The 20,888-nt window shown below is 39.2% G+C and overlaps 1 protein-coding gene, 1 non-coding gene and 1 pseudogene across 8 annotated transcripts in view; 2 read left to right on the forward strand and 1 right to left on the reverse strand.

Annotated features, from left to right (window-relative positions):
* Positions 1 to 20,888, forward strand: part of RNF121 (ring finger protein 121) — an 85,283-nt gene that overhangs the window by 9,412 nt on the left and 54,983 nt on the right. For 2 of the 7 annotated variants that reach the window (XM_072725870.1, XM_072725869.1), the window contains exon 1: positions 17,508 to 18,028. The exons of the other annotated variants lie outside the window; for them this stretch is intronic. Coding sequence is in view for 1 of the 2 variants with exons in the window: in XM_072725869.1 (XP_072581970.1) it covers positions 17,859 to 18,028 (170 nt within the window). In the remaining variant the exon portion in view is untranslated. Of the gene's footprint in view, positions 1 to 17,507; positions 18,029 to 20,888 lie in introns of those variants that run through there. 7 annotated transcript variants of the gene reach the window in all.
* LOC112928766 (U6 spliceosomal RNA) lies at positions 10,324 to 10,428 on the reverse strand. Its single transcript, XR_003236778.1, has one exon. It is a non-coding gene; the product is annotated as a U6 spliceosomal RNA (small nuclear RNA).
* LOC112928695 (diphthamide biosynthesis protein 3-like) lies at positions 16,689 to 17,066 on the forward strand (annotated as a pseudogene).

Genomic DNA, 20,888 nt, shown 5'->3' on the forward strand with positions numbered 1-20,888 from the left:
AATAGCACCTGATAGCATTTGCTTACAAACTGCTTATGAAGCATTTCCATTTGTAATTAATGCCATATTGCTCCTTACCAGTGAGTCACAGACACAGAATCTGAGGACTTGCTCTCTGCCCCATAGTACCGGATATAGATTTCTGTCAACTTACCATGTTGTATTGTTTATCTCCCCCATTGGGCAATGAACTTCTGGAAGGGACAGCCATATTATTTTTCATCTCTATATTCCTAGCACCTAATCTCTCACAGTGGCTAGCATAGAGTAGATATTCAAATGTTTTCTGAGTTTGAATCTTAAATCTAGTCCATCATCCTTGTCGAATATCTTCAGCAAGTGATCAATCCCAGTCTATGTTTAAAACCCTCTAATAGTAGGGAGCTTTTCTCCTGTTTTCTTTTTCTTTTTTTAAAGATTTTATTTATTCATGAGAGACACAGAAAGAAAGAGAAGCAGAGACACAGGCAGAGGGAGGAGCAGGCTCCATGCAGGGAGCCCGATGCAGGACTCGGTTCCGGGACCCCAGGACCATGCCCTAGGCTGAAGACAGGCACCAAACCACTGAGCCACCCATGGATCCCCTTTTCTCCTGTTTTCATCCTGTTCCCTCTTTGAATACCTCTGTTGCAGTATTCTTCAAATTGGGCTAGAATTTTTATTTCTGTAGCTTCAACTTTTTAGTACTTGTTCCTTTTCCCAGATCCTGCTTCTCTGCATCTTTGACTCATGGAAGCACATACAAGCACAGGCACTGCCAGAGGATGCCTCTGGGATGTGTAGGTTCAATCCGGGGTGGGGGTGGGGCTATTTGTCCTGAAAACCTACTCCATGAAAGCCAACCCAAGATAATCCATCTGGTGTCATTCCTTATCTCCACTTTATTTGTGTTTTCCCTTCTTGGAGTAGTTTGTTATCTTTTTGCTCCTCAGAGGAAAATCTGTAGGTAAACATAAACTCATTAGTTCTCTCTAAAGTACAGCTTTCCCAAGGGGATGCTGAGTTATGGCCATGGGGCTTTTGTCCCTGAGCAACTAGGGAGAAACGGTGGGGAAAGAAGCAGGGAACTGGAGGCAGAGAGCATAAAGCATAAGCCTGCCAAGGTTTGTGTTCCCTCTGTTCTTCTTCCCCTTTTCCAATAGGATATTCTCAATAACTTAATGTGTCTGTTACTTAAGAGGACTCTAATGACATTTTACTCCCCATTGCCCATAGGTTTTGAGCCTCAGCTTTTCTTGAATCTGTCAGCACCCTGCAGAAACTGTTTTTCTCCTTCTATTCTAATGATAACAATAGCTAACTTTTTTAGTGCATACTATGTACCAGGCACTATAGTAAGCATTTTACATGGCGTTAGCTCTTTTTTTTAAAAATTTTTTATTTATTTATAATAGTCACAGAGAGAGAGAGAGAGATGCAGAGACACAGGCAGAGGGAGAAGCAGGCTCCATGCACCGGGAGCCCGACATGGGATTCGATCCTGGGTCTCCAGGATCGCGCCCTGGGCCAAAGGCAGGCGCTAAACCGCTGCGCCACCCAGGGATCCCAGAATCTCTAATCCTTGAGCAGACTATTCTTCACTACTAAAACATTTATTGATAACTGCTTGTTTTGTACAAGGCGCTGTGTTAGGCACTTGGGTTGAGAGAAAGGATGCTAGATCATGTTTGTAGCTTTCAAGGAGCTTACAGTTCTGTTAGAAAATAGGACATAGGAGCTTACAGTTCTGTTAGAAAATAGGACATAGGGCGTTTAGCACCGCCTTCAGCCCAGGGCCTGGTCCTGGAGACCCGGGATCAAGTCCCACGTTGAGCTCCCTGCATGGAGCCTGCTTCTCCCTCTGCCTGTGTCTCTGCCTCTTTCTCTCTCCTCTCTGTGTTTCTCATGAATAAATAAATAAAATCTTAGGAAAAAAAAAAAAAGAAAATAGGACATGTAGTTCAGTTAGAAAGGTAGTAGCTATAATTATAAAATAAGAGGTCCTAATTACCTTAGCAGTAGAAAAAGCAAAGTACTATTGGGGAAGTAAATCCCTTCTCATTGATAGAATTAGGGAAGACTTCATGGAGAGGGAGACTTCTGAGCTGGACCTTAATGGATGATTTAAATATCACTAGAGAGAGAACATCAGGAATAAAGCTCCCAAGTAAATGTGAAAAAGAAGGATGTATTTGGAGATCATCAAGTAAGTAAGGACTAAGTGCTAGATCTAGAAACATAGGTTGGGACCAACACGAGGTTGATTTTGTTTTGTTTTGTTTTTTAATTATTTTATTTTATTTTATTTTATTATTTTATTTTATTTTATTTTATTTTTTTATTTTATTTTATTTTATTATTTTATTTTATTTTATTTTATTTTATTTTATTTTATTTTATTTTTACGAGGTTTATTTTGAATGCCACGCTGAGGAGTTAAGATTTGTTTACTCATGCTTTAGTCATCAGTTATTGAGTGCTTATATATGCTGCAAATACTGTGCAGGGAGCACAAAGGTGAAAACCTGGCTCCTACTCTCAGGGGGCTAATAGTCATGTAGGGGAAGATAGACATGGAAACAAATAATTGTGGTATAGTGTAAATGGGTGTCATACCGTGGTGACCCAAAGGAGGGACTGATTAACTCTGCTTAGGGGAATCATTAAAGACTTAGCAGAGAAGGTTCTTAGTTCTTAAGAATTAAATTTGAGTCCAATAGATAAAGTCTATGAGCTAGGAATAGTGGTCCAGCAAAATGAAAAGCTATACAAAGGCTTCCAGGCATTAAACAACATAGAATATTCTAGGAACTGAAATAATTTGTATATAACTGAAGTATAGGCTAAATGTAGGGGGATAGTAGTGATAAACGATCTGAACACGTTAGATCAATGTTAGATCATTCTAAGGAATGATGAAGTCTGATAGAAATGTAGAACTTATTTTTGGAGGGATCAGGTTGAGAAAAGAAGAAATTAGTTGGGAGTACTTCAGTAGCTAAAACAATGAGGGTCTGAGCAAAAGCAAAGGCAGTGAAGGTGAGAAAAAGTGAGCAGCTATAAAAAATACTAGTGCTTCCACTTATTTTTTGTGCTTTCTGTACCTCTCCTTTAATCCACTCACATATTCATCAAGCATTTATTAAATATGTAATCTGTATTGCTTGTTCAATCTTTCTTTCTTCAAATACTTGTGCGTTCAATAGACAGGCATTTTTCTTGGTCCCAGTAACTCTGCAATGAACAAAACAACCAAGGTCCTTGCTCTTGTGAAGTTTACTTTCTAATGGGGGCATGCAGAACAAAATAACTGCAAATGATGATAAGTCCTCTGAAGAAGGTAGGGTGATATGATGGAGAACAACTAGGAAAGGTTATGAAAAGCATCTAAGGTGATATTTGAACCAACACCTGAATGAAGAAGACCTAGGAATTTGAAGATTTGGAAACAGACATGTGTCACATGGAGGGAGAAGTACAAATCAGTGGGAATGAGTTAGACACATCTGGGGGACCAAAGTGAAAGCCAGTGTGTCTGAATCAAGGAAAATAGTACCAATGAGGTCAGGGAATTTTGGCAGAGCTGGATCTATTAAGGTCTCATAGATGCCACTAAACATGTTGAATTTTATTGGGTGTACAATGAATAGATTTTGGATGGTTTGAAAGATGAAAGTGAGGTGAGCTGGTGTACATTTTTTAAAAATATATATTTATTTATCTTAGACTACATGAGTGAACGCAGAGGAGGAGCAGAGAGGGAGAGGAAGAGAATCTCAAGCAGAGCCCTAGACTGGGCTGGATCTCTAGACCCTGAGATCCTAACCTGAGACCAGTGCTTAACCAACTGAGCCACCTAGACTTCCCTGCTGGTTTGCGTTAAAAAATACCTTTCTGGCTGCTTTGAGAAGAATGAATTTTAGAAGGACATTCAAGGAGAACAGTTAGGAGACTTGCAGTAGTTCATGTGAGAGATGATAGCATTGGAGGTAGGATAGCAGAGATGATGGGGAAAAGTGGATGAATTTAGAATATGTTTTGAAGTAGAGCCTACAGAACTTGCTTGTGGATTGGATACTAGGTATAAGGGAGATACTCAAGCTTGACTTTCAGATTTTGGGGACTTCTTTTGCTTTGACTTGACTAATTGGCAATACCATGCAAATAGAAGGGATCAGGGGAGAAGTTTTAGGGGGAGGGGAGAGGAAATATGAAAAATTGTTTGGCCATTCTATGTGACTTCATCTCCACTGTTTGTTCAAAGGAGAATTAGTCTCTATTTCCAAAGCATGTGCTTTATTTCTAGTGCTAGGTGTGAAGTATGGAGGGGATGCTGAATGAGTAAGGCATTATCCTTGTCGTCAAAGCTGTAAAATGTTAAGTAACATCCATCTAACATTTATTGAACACATATGGTGTACCAGATTACAGGCCAGTTCTTTGGGCCTGTAATTTTTTTTTTAAGATTTTATGTATTTATTTGAGAGAACACACATGAGAGCATGAGCAGAGAGGGGGCAAAGGGAGAGAGAATCCCAAGCAGACTTCATGCAGACCCTGAGATCATGATCTTAGCCAAAATCGAGTATGATGCTCAACTCTTCAACTGACTGAGCCAGTCAGGCACTCCCAGGCTAGTTCTTTGGAACACAAAAGTGAAGAAGATTCAGATGATCCTCAGACCCACTTCACATCCAGTAAGATTGCTGAATGGGAGAAGATATTTGCAAATTATATATCTGATGAGGAACTTTCATTCAGAATATATAAAGAACTCTTACAGCTCAGCAAGAGAAAGATAAATAATCTGGTAAAGACTGGACAGATGATCTGAATTTGACTTTTTTTCCCAAGAAAATATACAAATGGCTAGTAAGCACATGAAAAGATTTTAAACTTTATTAGCCATCAGAGAAATGCAGATCAAAACCACAGTGAGATTCCACTTCATACCCACTATGATACTATAATAACAAAATAAGTGTTGCCAAGGAGGTGGAGAAAATGGAACCCTCATAGGCTGCTAGTGGAAATGTAAAGTGATGCAGCTGCTGTGGGAAATGATTTGGTGATTCCTCAAAAGGTTAAACATAGAGGTACCATATGACCCAGTAATTCCACTCCTAAGATAGATACTTGAGAAATAAAAATGTGTACACACAAAAGCTTATGCATAAATATTCACGGCAATATTATTCATAATAGCCCCAAAGTAGAAACAACGCAAATGTCTATCAACTGATAAATGAATAAATAAAACATATAGCCACACAATGGAACATTACTTGGCAAGAAAAAAGAGTGACCTACTGATACATGTTAGAACATGGATGATCCTTGAAAAAACATAGTGTCTGAAAGAAGCCAGTCAAAAAAACTGCAGTTTGTATTTCATGTATTTGAAAGATCCATGAGACACCTGGGTGGCTCAGCAGTTAAGCATCTGCTTTCAGCTCAGGGTGTGATCCTGGGGTCCTGGGATTGAGGCCCACATTGGGCTCCCTGCATGGAGCCTGCTTCTCCTTTTACCTATGTCTCTGCCTCTCTCTCTGTGTGTCTCTTAGGAATAAATAAATGAAATCTTAAAAAAAAAAAAAAGTAAAAAAAGGTCCAGAAAAAGACAAATCTGTAGAGATATAAAGTAGACTAGTAGTTGATGAGGTCTGAGGGTATGAATGGGGTGTTGGCAAATGAGAATGAGGTTTGTTTTTAAAGTGATGGAAATTATTTAAGATAAGATGATTGTACAACTCTGTAAATATGTGAACAATCATTCAGTGGTCCACCTACAATAGATGCTGTGCCTCAAGAAAGCTTTTTAAAAAAGATTCTTGACCTCAAGATGATTAGAATCTAGTTATGGAAATAGACTCAGAGACAAGTATAAAAACTAATAAATGTAACTCTGGAGATATGTGTAAATTGCAAATTTCTGCAGAAGAGAGAGGAATCACTCCACCTGAGGAGATCTACCAGACCCTAAGCATCTTGAGAGTGAGAGCTGTTATTTATCATTATATCCCCAGTCTAGAACTTACCATATGTTTGTTCATCTAACAGTTGTTGAATAGATGTGTGAATGAGTAACAGTGGAGAATGTCTCATAAAGGAGGTGATAGAAATGAACTAGGTGATGAAAGGGAGGAAAGAATTCTAGGGAGAGAAGATGGCATGGGGCAAAGCACTAAGCGATAAAAGGAAGGGCATGTTAGAATGATAGGTGGTTCTCTGTGGCTGGAGTGTAGGCCATTTGGTGGAGAGTAGTGAGGTAAGTATCTGGTTGAACCAGATTATGAAGTACCTTGTGTATCATACAAAGAAGTTTGGGCTTTAACCCAAAGGCAATAGAAAGTTATCAAAGTCTAAGTAGAGGAGGATCCCTATGTGGCTCAGCGGTTTAGCACCTGCCTTCGGCCCAGAGCATGATCCTGGAGTCCTGGGATCAAGTCCCACATCGGGCTCCCTGCATGGAGCCTGCTTCTCCCTCTGCCTGTGTCTCTGCCACTCTCTCTCTCTCTCTCTCTCTGTGTGTGTGTGTGTGTGTGTGTGTGTCTCTCATGAATGAATGAATAAATAAAATAAAATAAAAAGTATTATGTATGGCAGATTTGAATACTAAAAAAAATTCATTATTTAAAAAAGAAAAAAACAAAGTCTAAGTAGAGGGTGATGAGGTCAATTTTGTGTCTGATAAAGAGAACTGTGGCTGCTGTCATAAATGAATCTGTTCTGGCAAGATTAGATTCAGGAAGATCACCTGGGATGTCACTGCAGTACTCTAGTAGGAGAGAGCAAGGGATAAAGTCTGAACTAAAGAGGTGTGGCAATGAAAAATTCAAGGAAGATTCCATAGGTGGGTAGATGCGATTAGCAGATGAATAGTCCAAACTCTAAAGGAGTTTATACAAAGGATCGTTTTGCTCTGAAAGGGTTTCTGTAAGAGGTGGCACCTAGATTGGATCTTATTGGTAAAAAGGTATAGAGTGCATGGGAGGCTGGAGTGCACGTAGGAGAAAGTAAGAGAGGGCCAGGTGGGGAAGAAGCTAGTCTGAAAAGTAGGAATTTGATGGGAAAGGACTTGAAGAATCAAAGAATGTTAGGCACCCCCAAATTTGATAATTGTTGAGTGGGGAAAAGGTCATTAAATTATTCCTTCTACTTTTATATATATTTGAAACTTTTCATTAAAATGCTTCCCAACTCAGCTGACCTAGAGAATAAGATGGCCTGGAGGACGGGTTGGCCTTGCCAACTCAGCTGGCCTGGCTTTCTGATGATGGTAGGAGAGGTGGTGTGATGGACTGGCAGCAGCCATAGCAGTTGTTACCACCAGCATCTACTTTCACTTTCCTGCTCAAAGTGTGCTGTCTATATCAGGTCTCCTTACAGTTTGGCCAAGCAGATCCAACGTCTGCGTGATTCCCAGCTGATTCATGAAGTCTTTTTTTAAAAGCGAGGTGGTTGCACTTTGATTTATTGGCCTTGAAATCTTGGCAAGGCTACGGAGTTGAAGAAGCATGTGAATGAGAGGAGAATGGAGAGCTACAAATATGGAGAGCCTGTGAACCTTTGTACTTGTTATCCTTATCACCCAGTGGACCAGAGCATCTGTCCCCACAGGATAGAAGAGGCAGCCAGCCTGGTGTGCTGTATTCCTACCAGGTCCAGGAACTAGCTAATCTCTTTGGGTTTACATAGTATTTTGTTTTAATGTCATACTATTTTATGTTTAATAGTTTGTTGTGTCCTGTTTCCTCCCCTTCCCTGCCCCCTACCAACGTGAATACCTCACCACAAAGGTTGGGTTTATTCATCTCTAATTTTTGTGAAAGAATGAAGTCTCTAGCTGCATGGTTGATCCGTCCCTGATTTGGAAGGATCAGTTGGGACCTCTGAAATTCCAGTTTGCCTGGTAGATGGGGTTCAGGAGTTTGGGCCCTTTGTAGTTAGCAGGTACTTGAAGCTAGTATAAGAGGCCATCCCCTGACTGATTAATATTCCTGATGCATGCCTGTGGTAGTCACTTGGTGAAGTTTCATTGATTTAATTTGGTAGCATCCTGTTAAATCACACCTTACCATATTGAAGGCATTTTATTTTTAATTCTATGGTAACTAAGGAAACTGGCAGTTTGGAAAGCCATGGTATTACAGTTGACTCCAAAGCTTTGGAGTTAGACAGATTTGGTGTGAATTATTACAGTATTTTAGCTTTAAAGGACATTGAAAATTACTTAAGCCACCCCCTCATTTTATATATGGGGAAATTGAGGCATAGAGGAAGTTCCCTGTTCATTGATATATAACAATTAAATAGCTATGCTAGATTACTAGGACCTCAACTGCTCTTTTCTTCACTGAGAAAGATAATCTTTGCCCTAAAGCCATTTTGGGGGGTGAAAAGTGGGAATTAGATAAAACCCAAGGAAACAAGACATACCTTATGGGGTATGTTCTACTGGCTATCTCACCCAGCATGTTCTCCTGTTGTTGGAAATCTTTTGGGGAAATGAGTGTCTACAGTGTAGCAACAAAATAATCTGCTTTTTCTTTATTCCTTTTTTTTTTTTTTTTTTTAAGATTTTATTTATTCATGAGAGACACGGGGAGAGAGAGAGAGAGAGAGGCAGAGACACAGGCAGAGCGAGAAGCAGGCTCCATGCAGGGAGCCCGACGTGGGACTCGATCCCGGGTCTCCAGCATCAGGCCCTGGGCTGAAGGCGGCACTCAACCGCTGAGCCACCCGGGCTGCCCAATCTGCCATTTTCTTTTCTTTTCTTTTCTTTTCTTTTCTTTTCTTTTCTTTTCTTTTCTTTTCTTTTCTTTTCTTTTCTTTTCTTTTCTTTTCTTTTTTTTCTTTTCTTTTCTTTTTTTCTTTCTTTTCTTTTCTTTTCTTACGTGTTTTATTTTCCTTCATAACACTAACAGAATTTATTTCATATATAAATATATGTTTATTTACATGTTTATTATCCGTTTTCCTATTAGAAGGTAAATTTTATAAGGGAATAGACTTTGTTTTATGCTTGTCTTGTGACTGAATAAGTGAACAAATACTAATTGGCTACTTTCAAGATGCCAGGTACATGCTTCTCATGCCTTTGGTGTTTGCAGGTCAGTGACATGTCTGTTTCTTTCTTTGGATGTGATCATTCATTAATGTGTATAAACCTTTCTAGAACACAGAATACACATTATTGTCAAGTGATTTTTCTTTCTTTTTTTTTTTTTTAAATTTTTATTTATTTATGATAGTCACAGAGAGAGAGAGAGAGAGAGAGGGGCAGAGACACAGGCAGAGGGAGAAGGCAGGCTCCATGCACCGGGAGCCTGATGTGGGATTCGATCCGGGGTCTCCAGGATCGCGCCCTGGGCCAAAGGCCGGCGCCAAACCGCTGTGCCACCCAGGGATCCCTTCAAGTGATTTTTCTAATGACATTATAGTGCTCATATGAATAGAGTGAGGCTACCTTTTTTTTATTTTTTATTTTATTTTATTTTATTTTATTCATTTTTTTTTAAAGATTTTTTTTATTTATTCATGAGAGACACACACAGAGATAGAGAGAGGCAGAGACACAGGCAGAGGGAGAAGCAGGCTCCATGCAGGGAGCCCGACGTGGGACTCGATCCCGGGTCTCCAGGATCACACTCAGGGCTGCAGGTGGCACTAAACCGCTGCGCCACCGGGGCTGCCCTATTTTATTTTATTTTAAATTTTTATTTATTTATGATAGTCACACAGAGAGAGAGAGAGAGAGGTAGAGACATAGGCAGAGGGAGAAGCAGGCTCCATGCACCGGGAGCCCGACGTGGAATTCGATCCTGGATCTCCAGGATCGCGCCCTGGGCCAAAGGCAGGCGCTAAACCGCTGCGCCACCCAGGGATCCCCCCCCTTTTTTAAATATTTATTTATTCATGAGCGACAGAGAGAGAGAGACACAGACCGAGGAAGAAGCAGGCTCCACGCAGGGAGCCTGATGTGGGACTTGATCCTGGGTCTCTAGGATCACGCCCTGGGCCGAAGGCAGCGCCAAACCACCGAGCCACCCGAGCTGCCCGAGGCTACCTTTTATGGTGGATTTAGGCTGTGAGATTTAGTGTGAACTTAAACCTCATGCTGTTTGGTCAAATAGGCCCAGGAGAGAATAGAATCTTAGAAGCTGTAGAGCAAAGTGACTTTGCATCTGGGGAGAGAACAGTTGGTTCATAGCTGTGGGGAGACAGCAGGACCCAGAGCTGACTTATCCATTCGACACAGTGCCCAGGTACCCACAAAAATGTCTTAATTTCCTTTAAGAAGAAAAATGTGAATACAGTCTAGCTTGGATTATACATCTTTATAGCAATATAGTCATAAAGTATATTTTTGTGTGTCATCCTTGCAGAAGGGCCATGCTGATCTCTGTATGATTCCAATTTTAGTGTATGTGCTGCCCAACTGAGCACTGTATTTAAAAATATATATGTATGTATTTTTTTTTAATGGAGTAAGGGGCCCACAAAGGCAGAAGTACCTGGGCCCCATGAAAATCATAATGTGGCTCTAGGAGGATTTTGTGACTAGCCATTGATTTGGTCGTTTAAGGCCCTAAGCCCTGTCTTTGATTTTACCCATAAGTTCTGTGACCCTTTTGCCATCACTATTTGCAACTGTGATTTTGAATGAGTCATTTCTCTCCTTCATATATCATCTGTGCCTTCTGTATGGTAGAAACAATTGTGCTCCCTGGGCTGAGTAAATTCATACTTTTAAAACAGTCTAATTTTTTTTTTTTTTAAGATTTTGTTTATTTATTCATGAGAGACCCAGAGAGACAGGCAGAGACATAGGGAGAAGCAGGCTTCCTGTGGGGAGCCTGATGCAGGACTTGACCCCAGGACCCAGGGTTTGTGACCCGAGCCAAAAGCAGATGCTCAACCACTGAGCCACCCAGATGACCCAGTACAGTTTAATTATTTTATTTTTTATATTTCTCCTCAAGAGCAAGAAAAAAACTTTCGTTCATCTGTGCATCCCCATGTCTAGCCCTGGACCTGCACATTTAGAACAACAGTACCTTAAGTGAGAATTGAGTAAATGTATAAATGTATCAAACATCATAGATAGTTTTGAGGCCTAATTAATATGTTTGCTTTATGTTTATGTGCTTATATTTATAGTATTAGATACAGTTTGCTTTATGTTTATGTACTTATTTATTTATGGTATAAATAGTTCTCCAGCTGTCTTTTGGTTTTTCTGAGGTTCTGTCAGCAAAGTTAATAGACTGTGGGGCACTCAAGAAAATGATATGGAAAACAAGGGTGTTGCACCGTCTTAGAGAAGAGTCAGTATGAAGAATAAGATGCACATGGGGAATGAATGGTGTTTGCAACAAATGTTGCTGAGACAACTAGTTAGCCACATGCAAAAGAATGAAGTTGGCCCTTATTTCACACCATATATAAAAATTAACTCAAAATGGACCAATGACCTAAATATAATAACTAAAACTATGAAATTTTTAGAAGAAAACAGTTATAAATCATGATCAGCTCATGATCATTTCTTAGATATGTCACCAAAAGCTGAAGAAATTAAAGGAAAAAAATAAATTGGACTTATTAAAATGAAAAACTTTTGTGTTGCAAAGGTCACCATCAACAAAGTAAAGAGAACTCACAGAATGAGAGAAAATATTTGCAAGTCTCCTATATCAGATAAAGGACTTTGTATCCAGAATATATAAAGAACTTTTACAGCTTAACAATAAAAATGTGAATAATTCCATCAAAAAAATGGACAAAAGTTTCCAATATGGCGTGTAAGAAGCTTGGAAGTCACTTGTCCTAACGACAAACAAAAAGCCAAACAAATAGAAAAATCAACAAATTCTTAGATTTATAAGAGAAGTGAGGTGGTAAGGGTAAACTGTTGCCCTGAAAATTGGAGACCAATAGTTGAATACAGAGAATCACAACTTGTAGGAGCAGACATCTCTGTGGGAACCAGTCCTGGAGTAGGGAAACATGGGCTGAAATTGTTGGTGAATTGCTGAGAGTTAAAAGCTCCAGGAGGACTTAGTCATTGAAACTCCCCCAAACTCTACATCCAGTTTTGTGTTTTAACTCCTGGATATCAACCAGGTTCTTAAACTTAAAATATTGATAAAAATCCCCTCACACTTCTGGCAGGGGGCAAAGGAACTATTTAAAAATACTACAGAGCATTCTTTTCTTAACAAGGTCTGCCATCAGGAGAACCTAGTTAACCAGAGCCTAACTCACTCAGGGGAAGGGAAATACCCAACTCTAGCCAGCTCTAGACTTCCATGTGAGAGAAGGGAAATGCCAAACTCCCTCCCACTTACACCATCCTCTCCCACCTAAGAGGGGTGAGTGAAGGACTGAAAAATACTTGTGAAGTTCATACCCCAGAGGCACAGGCTCACTAAAGGACTGAAACTCAGTCATTGGCCTTTGGTGTGTTTCCCCTTTCTCTTCCCCCACACCTTACTACCACATTACTAAAGGCCTATTTATAGCACTTCCTTTTACTTGGTATATCATGCCGAGCTATCAAGAAGAAATTACAAGACATACCAAAAGTCAAGAAGCACAGCTTTTTAAATTTTTTAAAATTTATTTTTGTTTTGTAAGTAGGCTCTATGCTTAGCATAGAGTCCACTGCAGGGCTTGAACTCATAACCTTGGGATCAAGACCTGAGCTGAGATCAAGAGTTGGATGCTTAACTGAATGAGCTATCTAGATGCCCCGAAAGCACAGTTGGAAGAGAAGGACTAAACATCAGAATTAGACTCATGTAATGTCAGGGATGTTGGAATTATTACACCAGGAATTTAAAACAACTATGATTAATATGCTCATAGCACTAATGGATAAAGTAGATAGCATGCAAGAACAAGAGAGATGGAAATGCTAAGAAACACTGGAGATCCAAGACCCTGTAGCAGAAATGAAAAATGCCTTTGATGGGCTTATCAGTAGACTGGACATGGCTGAGGGAAGAATCTCTGAGCTTGATGTTGTCTCAGTTGGAACCTATAAATATGAAAAATAAAGAGAAAAAAAACTAAGAACTGTGGGACAGCTACAGAAGTTGTGATATACACTGTTATGGTCTGAATGTTTGTGTTCTCCCAAATTCATATGTTGAGATTTTAATCCCTAAGGTGATGGTATTGGATGGTGGAGTTTTGGAAGGTGATTAGGTCATAAGGGCAGAGCCCTCAAAATTGGGTTGTGTGTGCCCTTATAAGAGAGGCCCCACAGAGCTCCCTAGCCTCTTCTACCATTGGAGGACACAGCAAAAAGATAGGCCGTCTATGAACCCAGAAGCCCTTACCAGACGCAAAATCTGGTGCCATCATCCTGGACTTCCCACTCCAGAAATGTGAGAAATAAATATTTGTTGTTTATAAGCCACACCTAATCTATTGCATTTCATTATAGCTGCCCAAACAGACTTAAGACATTCACATCATAGAATACGAAAAGAAAAAGAGACAAATGGAAAATATATTTGAGACAATAATGACTAAGAATTTGCCCAAATTTATGTCAGGCAGCAAACCACAGATCCAGGAAGCTCAGAAAATACCAAGCAAGATAAATGCCAAACAATAAAACAAAAACTAGATGCCAAAAAACTACACCTAGACATATCATTTTTCAAACTGTAGAAAGTCCAAGATAGAAAATACTGAAAGAAACCGGAGGAAAAAATCACTGTACCTACAGAGGAGCAAGGATAAGAATTAAATCCAACTTTTCCTCAGAAACAATGCAAGTAAGAAGAGGTAGAATGAAATGTTTAAAGTGTTGAGAAAAGGGGCACCTAGGTGGCTCAGTTGGTTAAGCATCCAACTCTTGACTTTGGCTCAGGTCATGATCTCAGGCTTGTGAGATCGAACCCCGAGTTGGGCTGAGGGCTAGGTGTGGTGCTTGCTTAAGATTCTCTCTTCTCCCTCTGCCCATCCTCTCTCCACCCTCTCCTTCCCTCATATATTTTCTTAAAAGAAATGTTACTTAGAAGGAAAATGATAGAAGTCAGAAACTCAGACCTACATAAAGGAAGGAAATACCAGAAAGGGAATATGTGAATATAGAATAGAACATTTAGTTGTTCTTTTTTTATGAATGATTATGAATTTTATATTTTTAATTTCACTGTTTCTGTGTTCATTACTAATACATAGAAATATATTTGGAGTGTGTTTATATTGTATTCTGCCATGTTACTGAATTCTTATTCTCAGATTTTTTTTCTTTTTATAGGTTCTTTGGGATTTTTTTTTTTTTTTGGAAGGTTAAACTGTTATTCAGCAAGGTTCAAACAATTGTATGCTAATTTCCACAGCTAGGTTGCACCAAAAATGACTTGAAAATTCCCTTTTGGTATCCCTGAAGAACTGGATTCCTGTTATATAGGCCTTGTTCTTTCTTTAGACCTTGTTCTTTCTTTAGACCTGCAAAAATATATGTACAATTGACTTCAACAAGTGATATATTCCCCTTTCCCATATTTAGAAATCCCTTACGATCCCTCAGACAGTTCTTTCTGGAGCAAGATTCCTTGGGATTTTCTATGTAGAACATCATTCATCTGCAAATAGGGGCAGTTTTAATTCTCTCCAATTTGTGTGCCTTTTATCTCCCTTTATTGCCTTATTATGCTGGCTAAAAACTTCAGTATTATATTGAATAGTAGTGGTGAGGGTGGACATACTGACATTGTTTCTGATTTTAAAGGGAAAGCATTTAGTTTTTTAATATTGAATATAATTTTAGGGCAGCCCCGGTGGCTCAGTGGTTTAATGCCACCTTCAGCCCAGGGCATGATCCTGGGGACCTGGGATCGGGTCCCATGTCGGGCTCCCTGCATGGAGCCTGCTTCTCCCTCTGCCTGTGTCTCTGTCTCTCTCACTCTCTGTGTCTCCCATGAATAAATAAATAAAATCTATAAAAAATATTTAAAAAAGAATATAATTTTAAGCTATAGGATTTTTGTAGATGTTCTTTTTAAACTTTTAATTGATCTAACAGCAGTTTTTCAAAATAATAATACCAACACTATTTGGTTATGTATGCATTTATGTGTCTATGTATAGTGTGTGTATGTAGATATGCTTATGAAAAAGTGAAATAAATGGCAGCAATGAAACAAAGGATGAGAGGGAATAACTAGGATTATTTTGTTATAAGGTACTCATATTGCCCATGAAGTGGTAGAGTATTATTTGAAAATGGACTTAATTAGTTGTTTATGTATACTGCAAACCCTAGGGCAACCACTGAAATAAAAACAGAAGTAAAAGTGGTAAGCTAAGAAATGGGAGAAAATATAATTATATAAAATTCTGCATTAAAATCACAAAATCTTGGGAATGCCTGCGTGCTTCCAACTCTTGATTTTAGCTCAGGTCTTCATCTCAGTTGTGAGTTCAAGCCCCATGTTGGGTTCCACCCAGGGCATGGAGCCTACTTAAAAATCACAAAAGCTTGGAAGACAAAAATAGGAGCCAAGAATAAGGACAACAAACAAAATTTTAACAAATATAGTAGATATTAATCCAACTATATCAGTAGTTACTTTGAACATCAGTGATCCAAATGCACCAATTAAAGATTGTCAGAGTGGATAAAAACAAGATCCACTATATATTGCCTATAAGAAACCCATTTTAAGCAAAAGGACACATATAAATTAGAAGTAAATGAATGGAGAAAGATATACCATACTATATTAATCAAAAGAAAGCAAGGCTAGCTGTATTTCAGAAAGAGCAGACTTCAAAATTTATTTATTTTAGAGGGAGCATGCGAGGTCGGGGAGGGGGCAGAGGGAGAGGGAGAAAAGCTCAAGCAGACTCCCCACCGAGTGTGCAGCCTGGTGGAGGGCTGGATCTCATGACCCTGAGATCATTACCCAAACCAAAATGAAGAGTCAAGTGCTTAACCAACTGAGCCACCCAGGTGTCCCAACAGAGCACATTTCAGAGAAGGAAAGTTAATTAGGGATCAAGAGGGGCATATGTAGTGATGAAAGAGTCAGTCCTTCAAGAAGACATAGCAATCCTTACTATGTATGTGCCTAACAAAAGGTATCAAAATATGTAAGGCAAAAACTGATAGATTTGAAAGGAGAAATAGAAAAATCACAAATATTCTAGTTGGAGAGTTCAACATTCCTGTGTCAGAAGCAAACAGATTGAGGAGGCAGAAAGTAAATATGTAGCTGTATTCAGTAACACCATCAACCAAGTGGATATAATAGACATTTGTAGACTGCTTTATCTGACAACAGCAAAATAGAGACATTCTTCTCAAGTTTATATGGAACATTCACCAAGATAGATGATGAAATGGGCCATAGAACACAATTTAACAAATTTAAAAGAATAGGAATCATACATTGTCTCCTGTCAGAGCATAATGGAATTCAGGTAGAAATCAATAACAGAAAGACAAAAAATCCACAAATACTTAAAGACCAAACAAAATACTTTTCAATAACACATGGATCAAAGAAGAAATCTCAAGAGAAATTTAAATATATTTGAGCTAAATGAAAATGAAAACACAGCTTACCAAAATTTGTGGGATACAGCAAAAGCCACGCTTAGAGAGAAGATAGGACAATCATTTGGGTTGGGGCCTATGCCTGCCAAATTAGACTGTTCCTGGGGCAGCTTTGGCTGGTTGAGGCAACAGACCTCTACTAGCCCCAGTGACAGTGGCTGTGTTTCATGATGAGGTGGAGATCAAGGACTTGCAATATGACAAAGTCTTGGAGACATTTCTACCCCTGCCCATGTGGGTATAACTTGTCCATTACCAAGGAAGATTTGGAGCGTGGGGAACACATGACAATGTGTCCTAGTTGCTTTCTCATTATAAAAGTGATTTATGACAAGGATCAGTTTATGTGTGGATAAACAGTCCCAGCCCCTTCCACTCACAAAGAATTAGTTAAATACTGAAGAAGATTTTAGGATCCAAATCCTGAACTTTTGGGAATGAGCCAAGCTGGAAAAATCAAATGCAAGTTACTGGTTTCTTCAAGAGGACAACCATTCTGTAGTTGGCTCTTCCATTAGAGTGTGGATCCTTGCCATTGGGTGCTGAGTTCATCTCCAATTAAAGAAGCAAGTCCACTACTTGAAAAAATAAAAACATTAAAAAAAATAAAATCAATCACTTAAGGATCCACCTTTGGAAACTAGAAAAAGAACACATTAGAACCAAAGTAAGCAGGAGAAAATAATGAAAAACAGAGCAGAAATCAATGAATTAAAAAAAAGAGAAAATAAAAATCTAATCCTTTGAAAGATTTATAGGAGCACTTGAGTGGCTCAATGGTTGAGCATCTACCTTTGGCTCAGGTCATGATCCTGGGGTTGTGGGATTGAGTCCTGCATCAGGCTCCCTGTCAGGAGCCTGCTTCTCCCTCTGCCTATGTCTGTGCCTCTCTCTGTGTGTCTCTCATAAATAAAATCTTAAAAAAAAAAAATTGATAAAGCTAGTAGATTGGTAGCCAGGCTAACTAAGAAAAAAAAGAGGACACAAATTACTAATAAGTGAAAGAAGGGACTTGAGAAAAATACAAATTAGTGTCTTTCATGAAGTTCAATGTAAAAATCATCAGTAAGATATTAACAGATTGAATCTGACAGTGTATAAAAAGCATCATACACCATGAGCTTATAATGCAATCCCGTAATTGTGCTCCTTAGTGTTTCCCCGTAAGAGTTAAAAATCTGTTTCCATCCAGAGACCTGCACACAGATTTTTTTTTTTTTTAATTTTTATTTATTTATGATAGTCACAGAGAGAGAGAGAGGCAGAGACACAGGCAGAGGGAGAAGCAGGGTCCATGCACCGGAAGCCCGACGTGGGATTTGATCCCGGATCTCCAGGATCGCGCCCTGGGCCAAAGGCAGGCGCCAAACCGCTGCGCCACCCAGGGATCCCGCACACAGATTTTTATAGCAGCTTTATTCATAGTTGCCAAATATTGGAAGCAAGCAAGATATCCTTCAGTAGGTGAGTGGATAAATAAACTGTGGTACATCCAGATGGTGGAATATCTTTGTGAATATTATTCACTAAGAAGAAATGAACAATCAAATCATGAAAAGAGACAGGATTTTTAGGACTGTGAAACTATTCTGTATGATAATCGAGTGTTGCATACATCTCTTTATACATTATACATTTGCCCAAACCAGTAGAATATATAACAATAATGAGCTTTAAAGTAAACTATGAACTTTGGGTAAAATTATGTGTCAGTGTAGGTTCATCATTTGGAACAAATGTACTACTCTGCTGGGGGGATATTGTTAATGGGGGAGGCTCTGCATATTTGGGTGCAGGGGACATATGGGCAATCTCTATTTTCCATTCAGTTTTGTTATGAGCTTAAAATTGATCTCAGATAGTCTACTTTTTAGAAGTGGACAAAGGATCTGAATAAACTTTTTCTCCAGACTCCTCTGGAGTCATATATAAATGACCAATAAACATAAAGAAAGGTGTTCAGGTCATATATAAATGACCAATAAACATAAAGAAAGGTGCTCAGCATCATTATCCTTCAGAGAAATGTAAAATTGGAAATACATTGTGATACTATTTCCCACTAGCTTGAATGCTTTTATCCAGAAGAGAATAACAAATGTTGAGGATGTGGAGATATTGGAACTTTGATACAATGCTGATGGAAATGTAAAATGGTGCATCTGCTGTGGAAAACAATTTGGCAGTTTCTCAAAAGCTTAAGCATAGAATTACTATATGACCCAATGATTTTAGTCCTAGATATATATGCTCAAGAGAAGTAAAAACATGTCTACACAAAGACTTGTAGATGAATGTTCATAGTAACATTATTTGTAATAGCCAGAAAATATAAACAACTCAAATATCCAGTAACTGAAGAGTGGATAGATAAATGTGGTATGTCCATACAGTGCAGTATTGTTTGGCAACAAAAAAGGGAATATGTGCTATAACCTGATGATCATTGAAAACATTAAGCCAAGTGAAAGAAGCCAATCACAGGAGACCACCTATTGTATGATCCTATTTATATGAAACATCTAGAATAGGCAATTTATAGATAAAGTCAGAAAGTCAATTAGTGGTTCCTTGGGCTAGGGAAGGATGGAGAGGGAGTGCTAACTGGTATGTGGTTTCTTTTTGGGGTGGTAAAATGTTCTAAACTGAAAAGTGATTGGCAGCACTACTCCATATACTGAGTAATACACTGAATGGGTGAATTTTATGGTATGTGAATTAGATCTCAGTAAAGCTGTTAATAAAATAATCAGGTGCATAGAAGTGTATGACAAGGACAAGTTGTCAGTGTGAGTGCTGGTGCAGTAGCAGCGCTTCTCAAACTTTATATGAATTACCTGCTTGTCTTATTTAGTGTGGCTTCTGATTTAGAAAGTCTGGAATAGAGTAACATTCTCTTGTTCTAAATAAGCTCTCGGTACTGATGATGCTGGGCTGTGGCCCATGCTTAGCAAGGTGGTAAAGGATGTTTGTTCTTCAGTAAATGGGGTCAGTCTAAAGAGCCTTTGAGGTTTTAGATTTTGTAGGAAGGCATAATGTGGTTTGGTGGAAGAGAGGGGCTTAATGGACAAGGTAACCAACCTGTGTAAAGACATAGAGACCACAGGGACGCCTGGGTGGTTCAGTGGTTGAGCGTCTGACTTTGGCTCAGGTCATGATCTCGGAGTTCTGGGATCGAGTCTTACATCAGGCTTCCCTTGAGGAACCTGCTTCTCCCTCTGCCTGTGTCTCTCATGAATAAATAAATACAATCTTAAAAAAAAAAAAAAGACTTAGAGACCACAGAGTGTCTGATATTTGTGGGGGACAAGAGGCCTGTTTGTGGCATTATAAGGGTGAGTCCCTGAGTCTTGCACCTGAGCATTTTCTGTTTTTTTAATGACGTTTTCTCTTATTCTCTGCCTGATATGTTTGGTTTAACTTCTTTCAAATCTGGATTTAGGTGGATTGGCACTACTAGGGGCCTTGTGAGCTTCTATGAGGGGAGTGATTGGTTGGCAAGAAAACATTCTATGTGTGGGTCTTGGGAGTGGAATGTGGGCCCATCAATCAGTAACTGTGCCCAGAGAGCCTCCCTAATTAGCTGCCTGAGCTCTGGACAAGGCACAATCAGACTGACTTACTACTTGGGCCCAGATGAATAAAGTCATTAATGAGGGAGCAAATAAAGATGTATTTCCAGATGGTACAGGTTAATTATAGCTATAGTTGACAGCTTTCCTTGTTTTTTCCACTTGCGCTGAGAGACCAGTATGGATGTTAAATAATCATTTGGTTCGGTGGCAAATACTAAAGCCAAATCATGTCTCTATTGCTTGCATCCGTAGTACTCCATGAAGTTCTAAACAGTCTTCTAAGCCCAGGTCTAGTCTTAGTCTTAGTATTTGCCCTACTGAGGTGTTTTCCCTGAGGCTCCAAAAACAGTCCTGTACTGCGTTTCATCAACATTTGGTTCCCCAGCCTTTCCTGGTACTTTATAAAGTGTTTCCACTCTCAAGGAGGAAAGGCAATGAAATCACTTGGTCACCTTGAATCTTCTTACTGTCAGAACTCCACAGTGAAGTCAGAAGTCTTATTCTCTGTTTTCTAGACAGAGAGACTAAGGTATGTATAGATAGTAGCACGCTTGACCACAGTATCATGAAGAAGCATTCCGTGACTGGCCCAGTTCTTTGGATCTTAGTTTTCCCTTCAGAGGAGGGATGGAAATGTAAAATGGTGCTTGTCTTGCTTCTTTGAAGATGTAGTTGTGTTGTTTCTTTTTGTTCTGACATGTAGTTTTTAAATGTGGTTTTCTGGGTGCCTCCTGCTGTCAAATGAATAC

The sequence above is a fragment of the Vulpes vulpes genome, chromosome 11 (assembly GCF_048418805.1).
Source record: "Vulpes vulpes isolate BD-2025 chromosome 11, VulVul3, whole genome shotgun sequence".
In the NCBI taxonomy this organism is placed as follows: Eukaryota; Metazoa; Chordata; class Mammalia; order Carnivora; family Canidae; genus Vulpes; species Vulpes vulpes.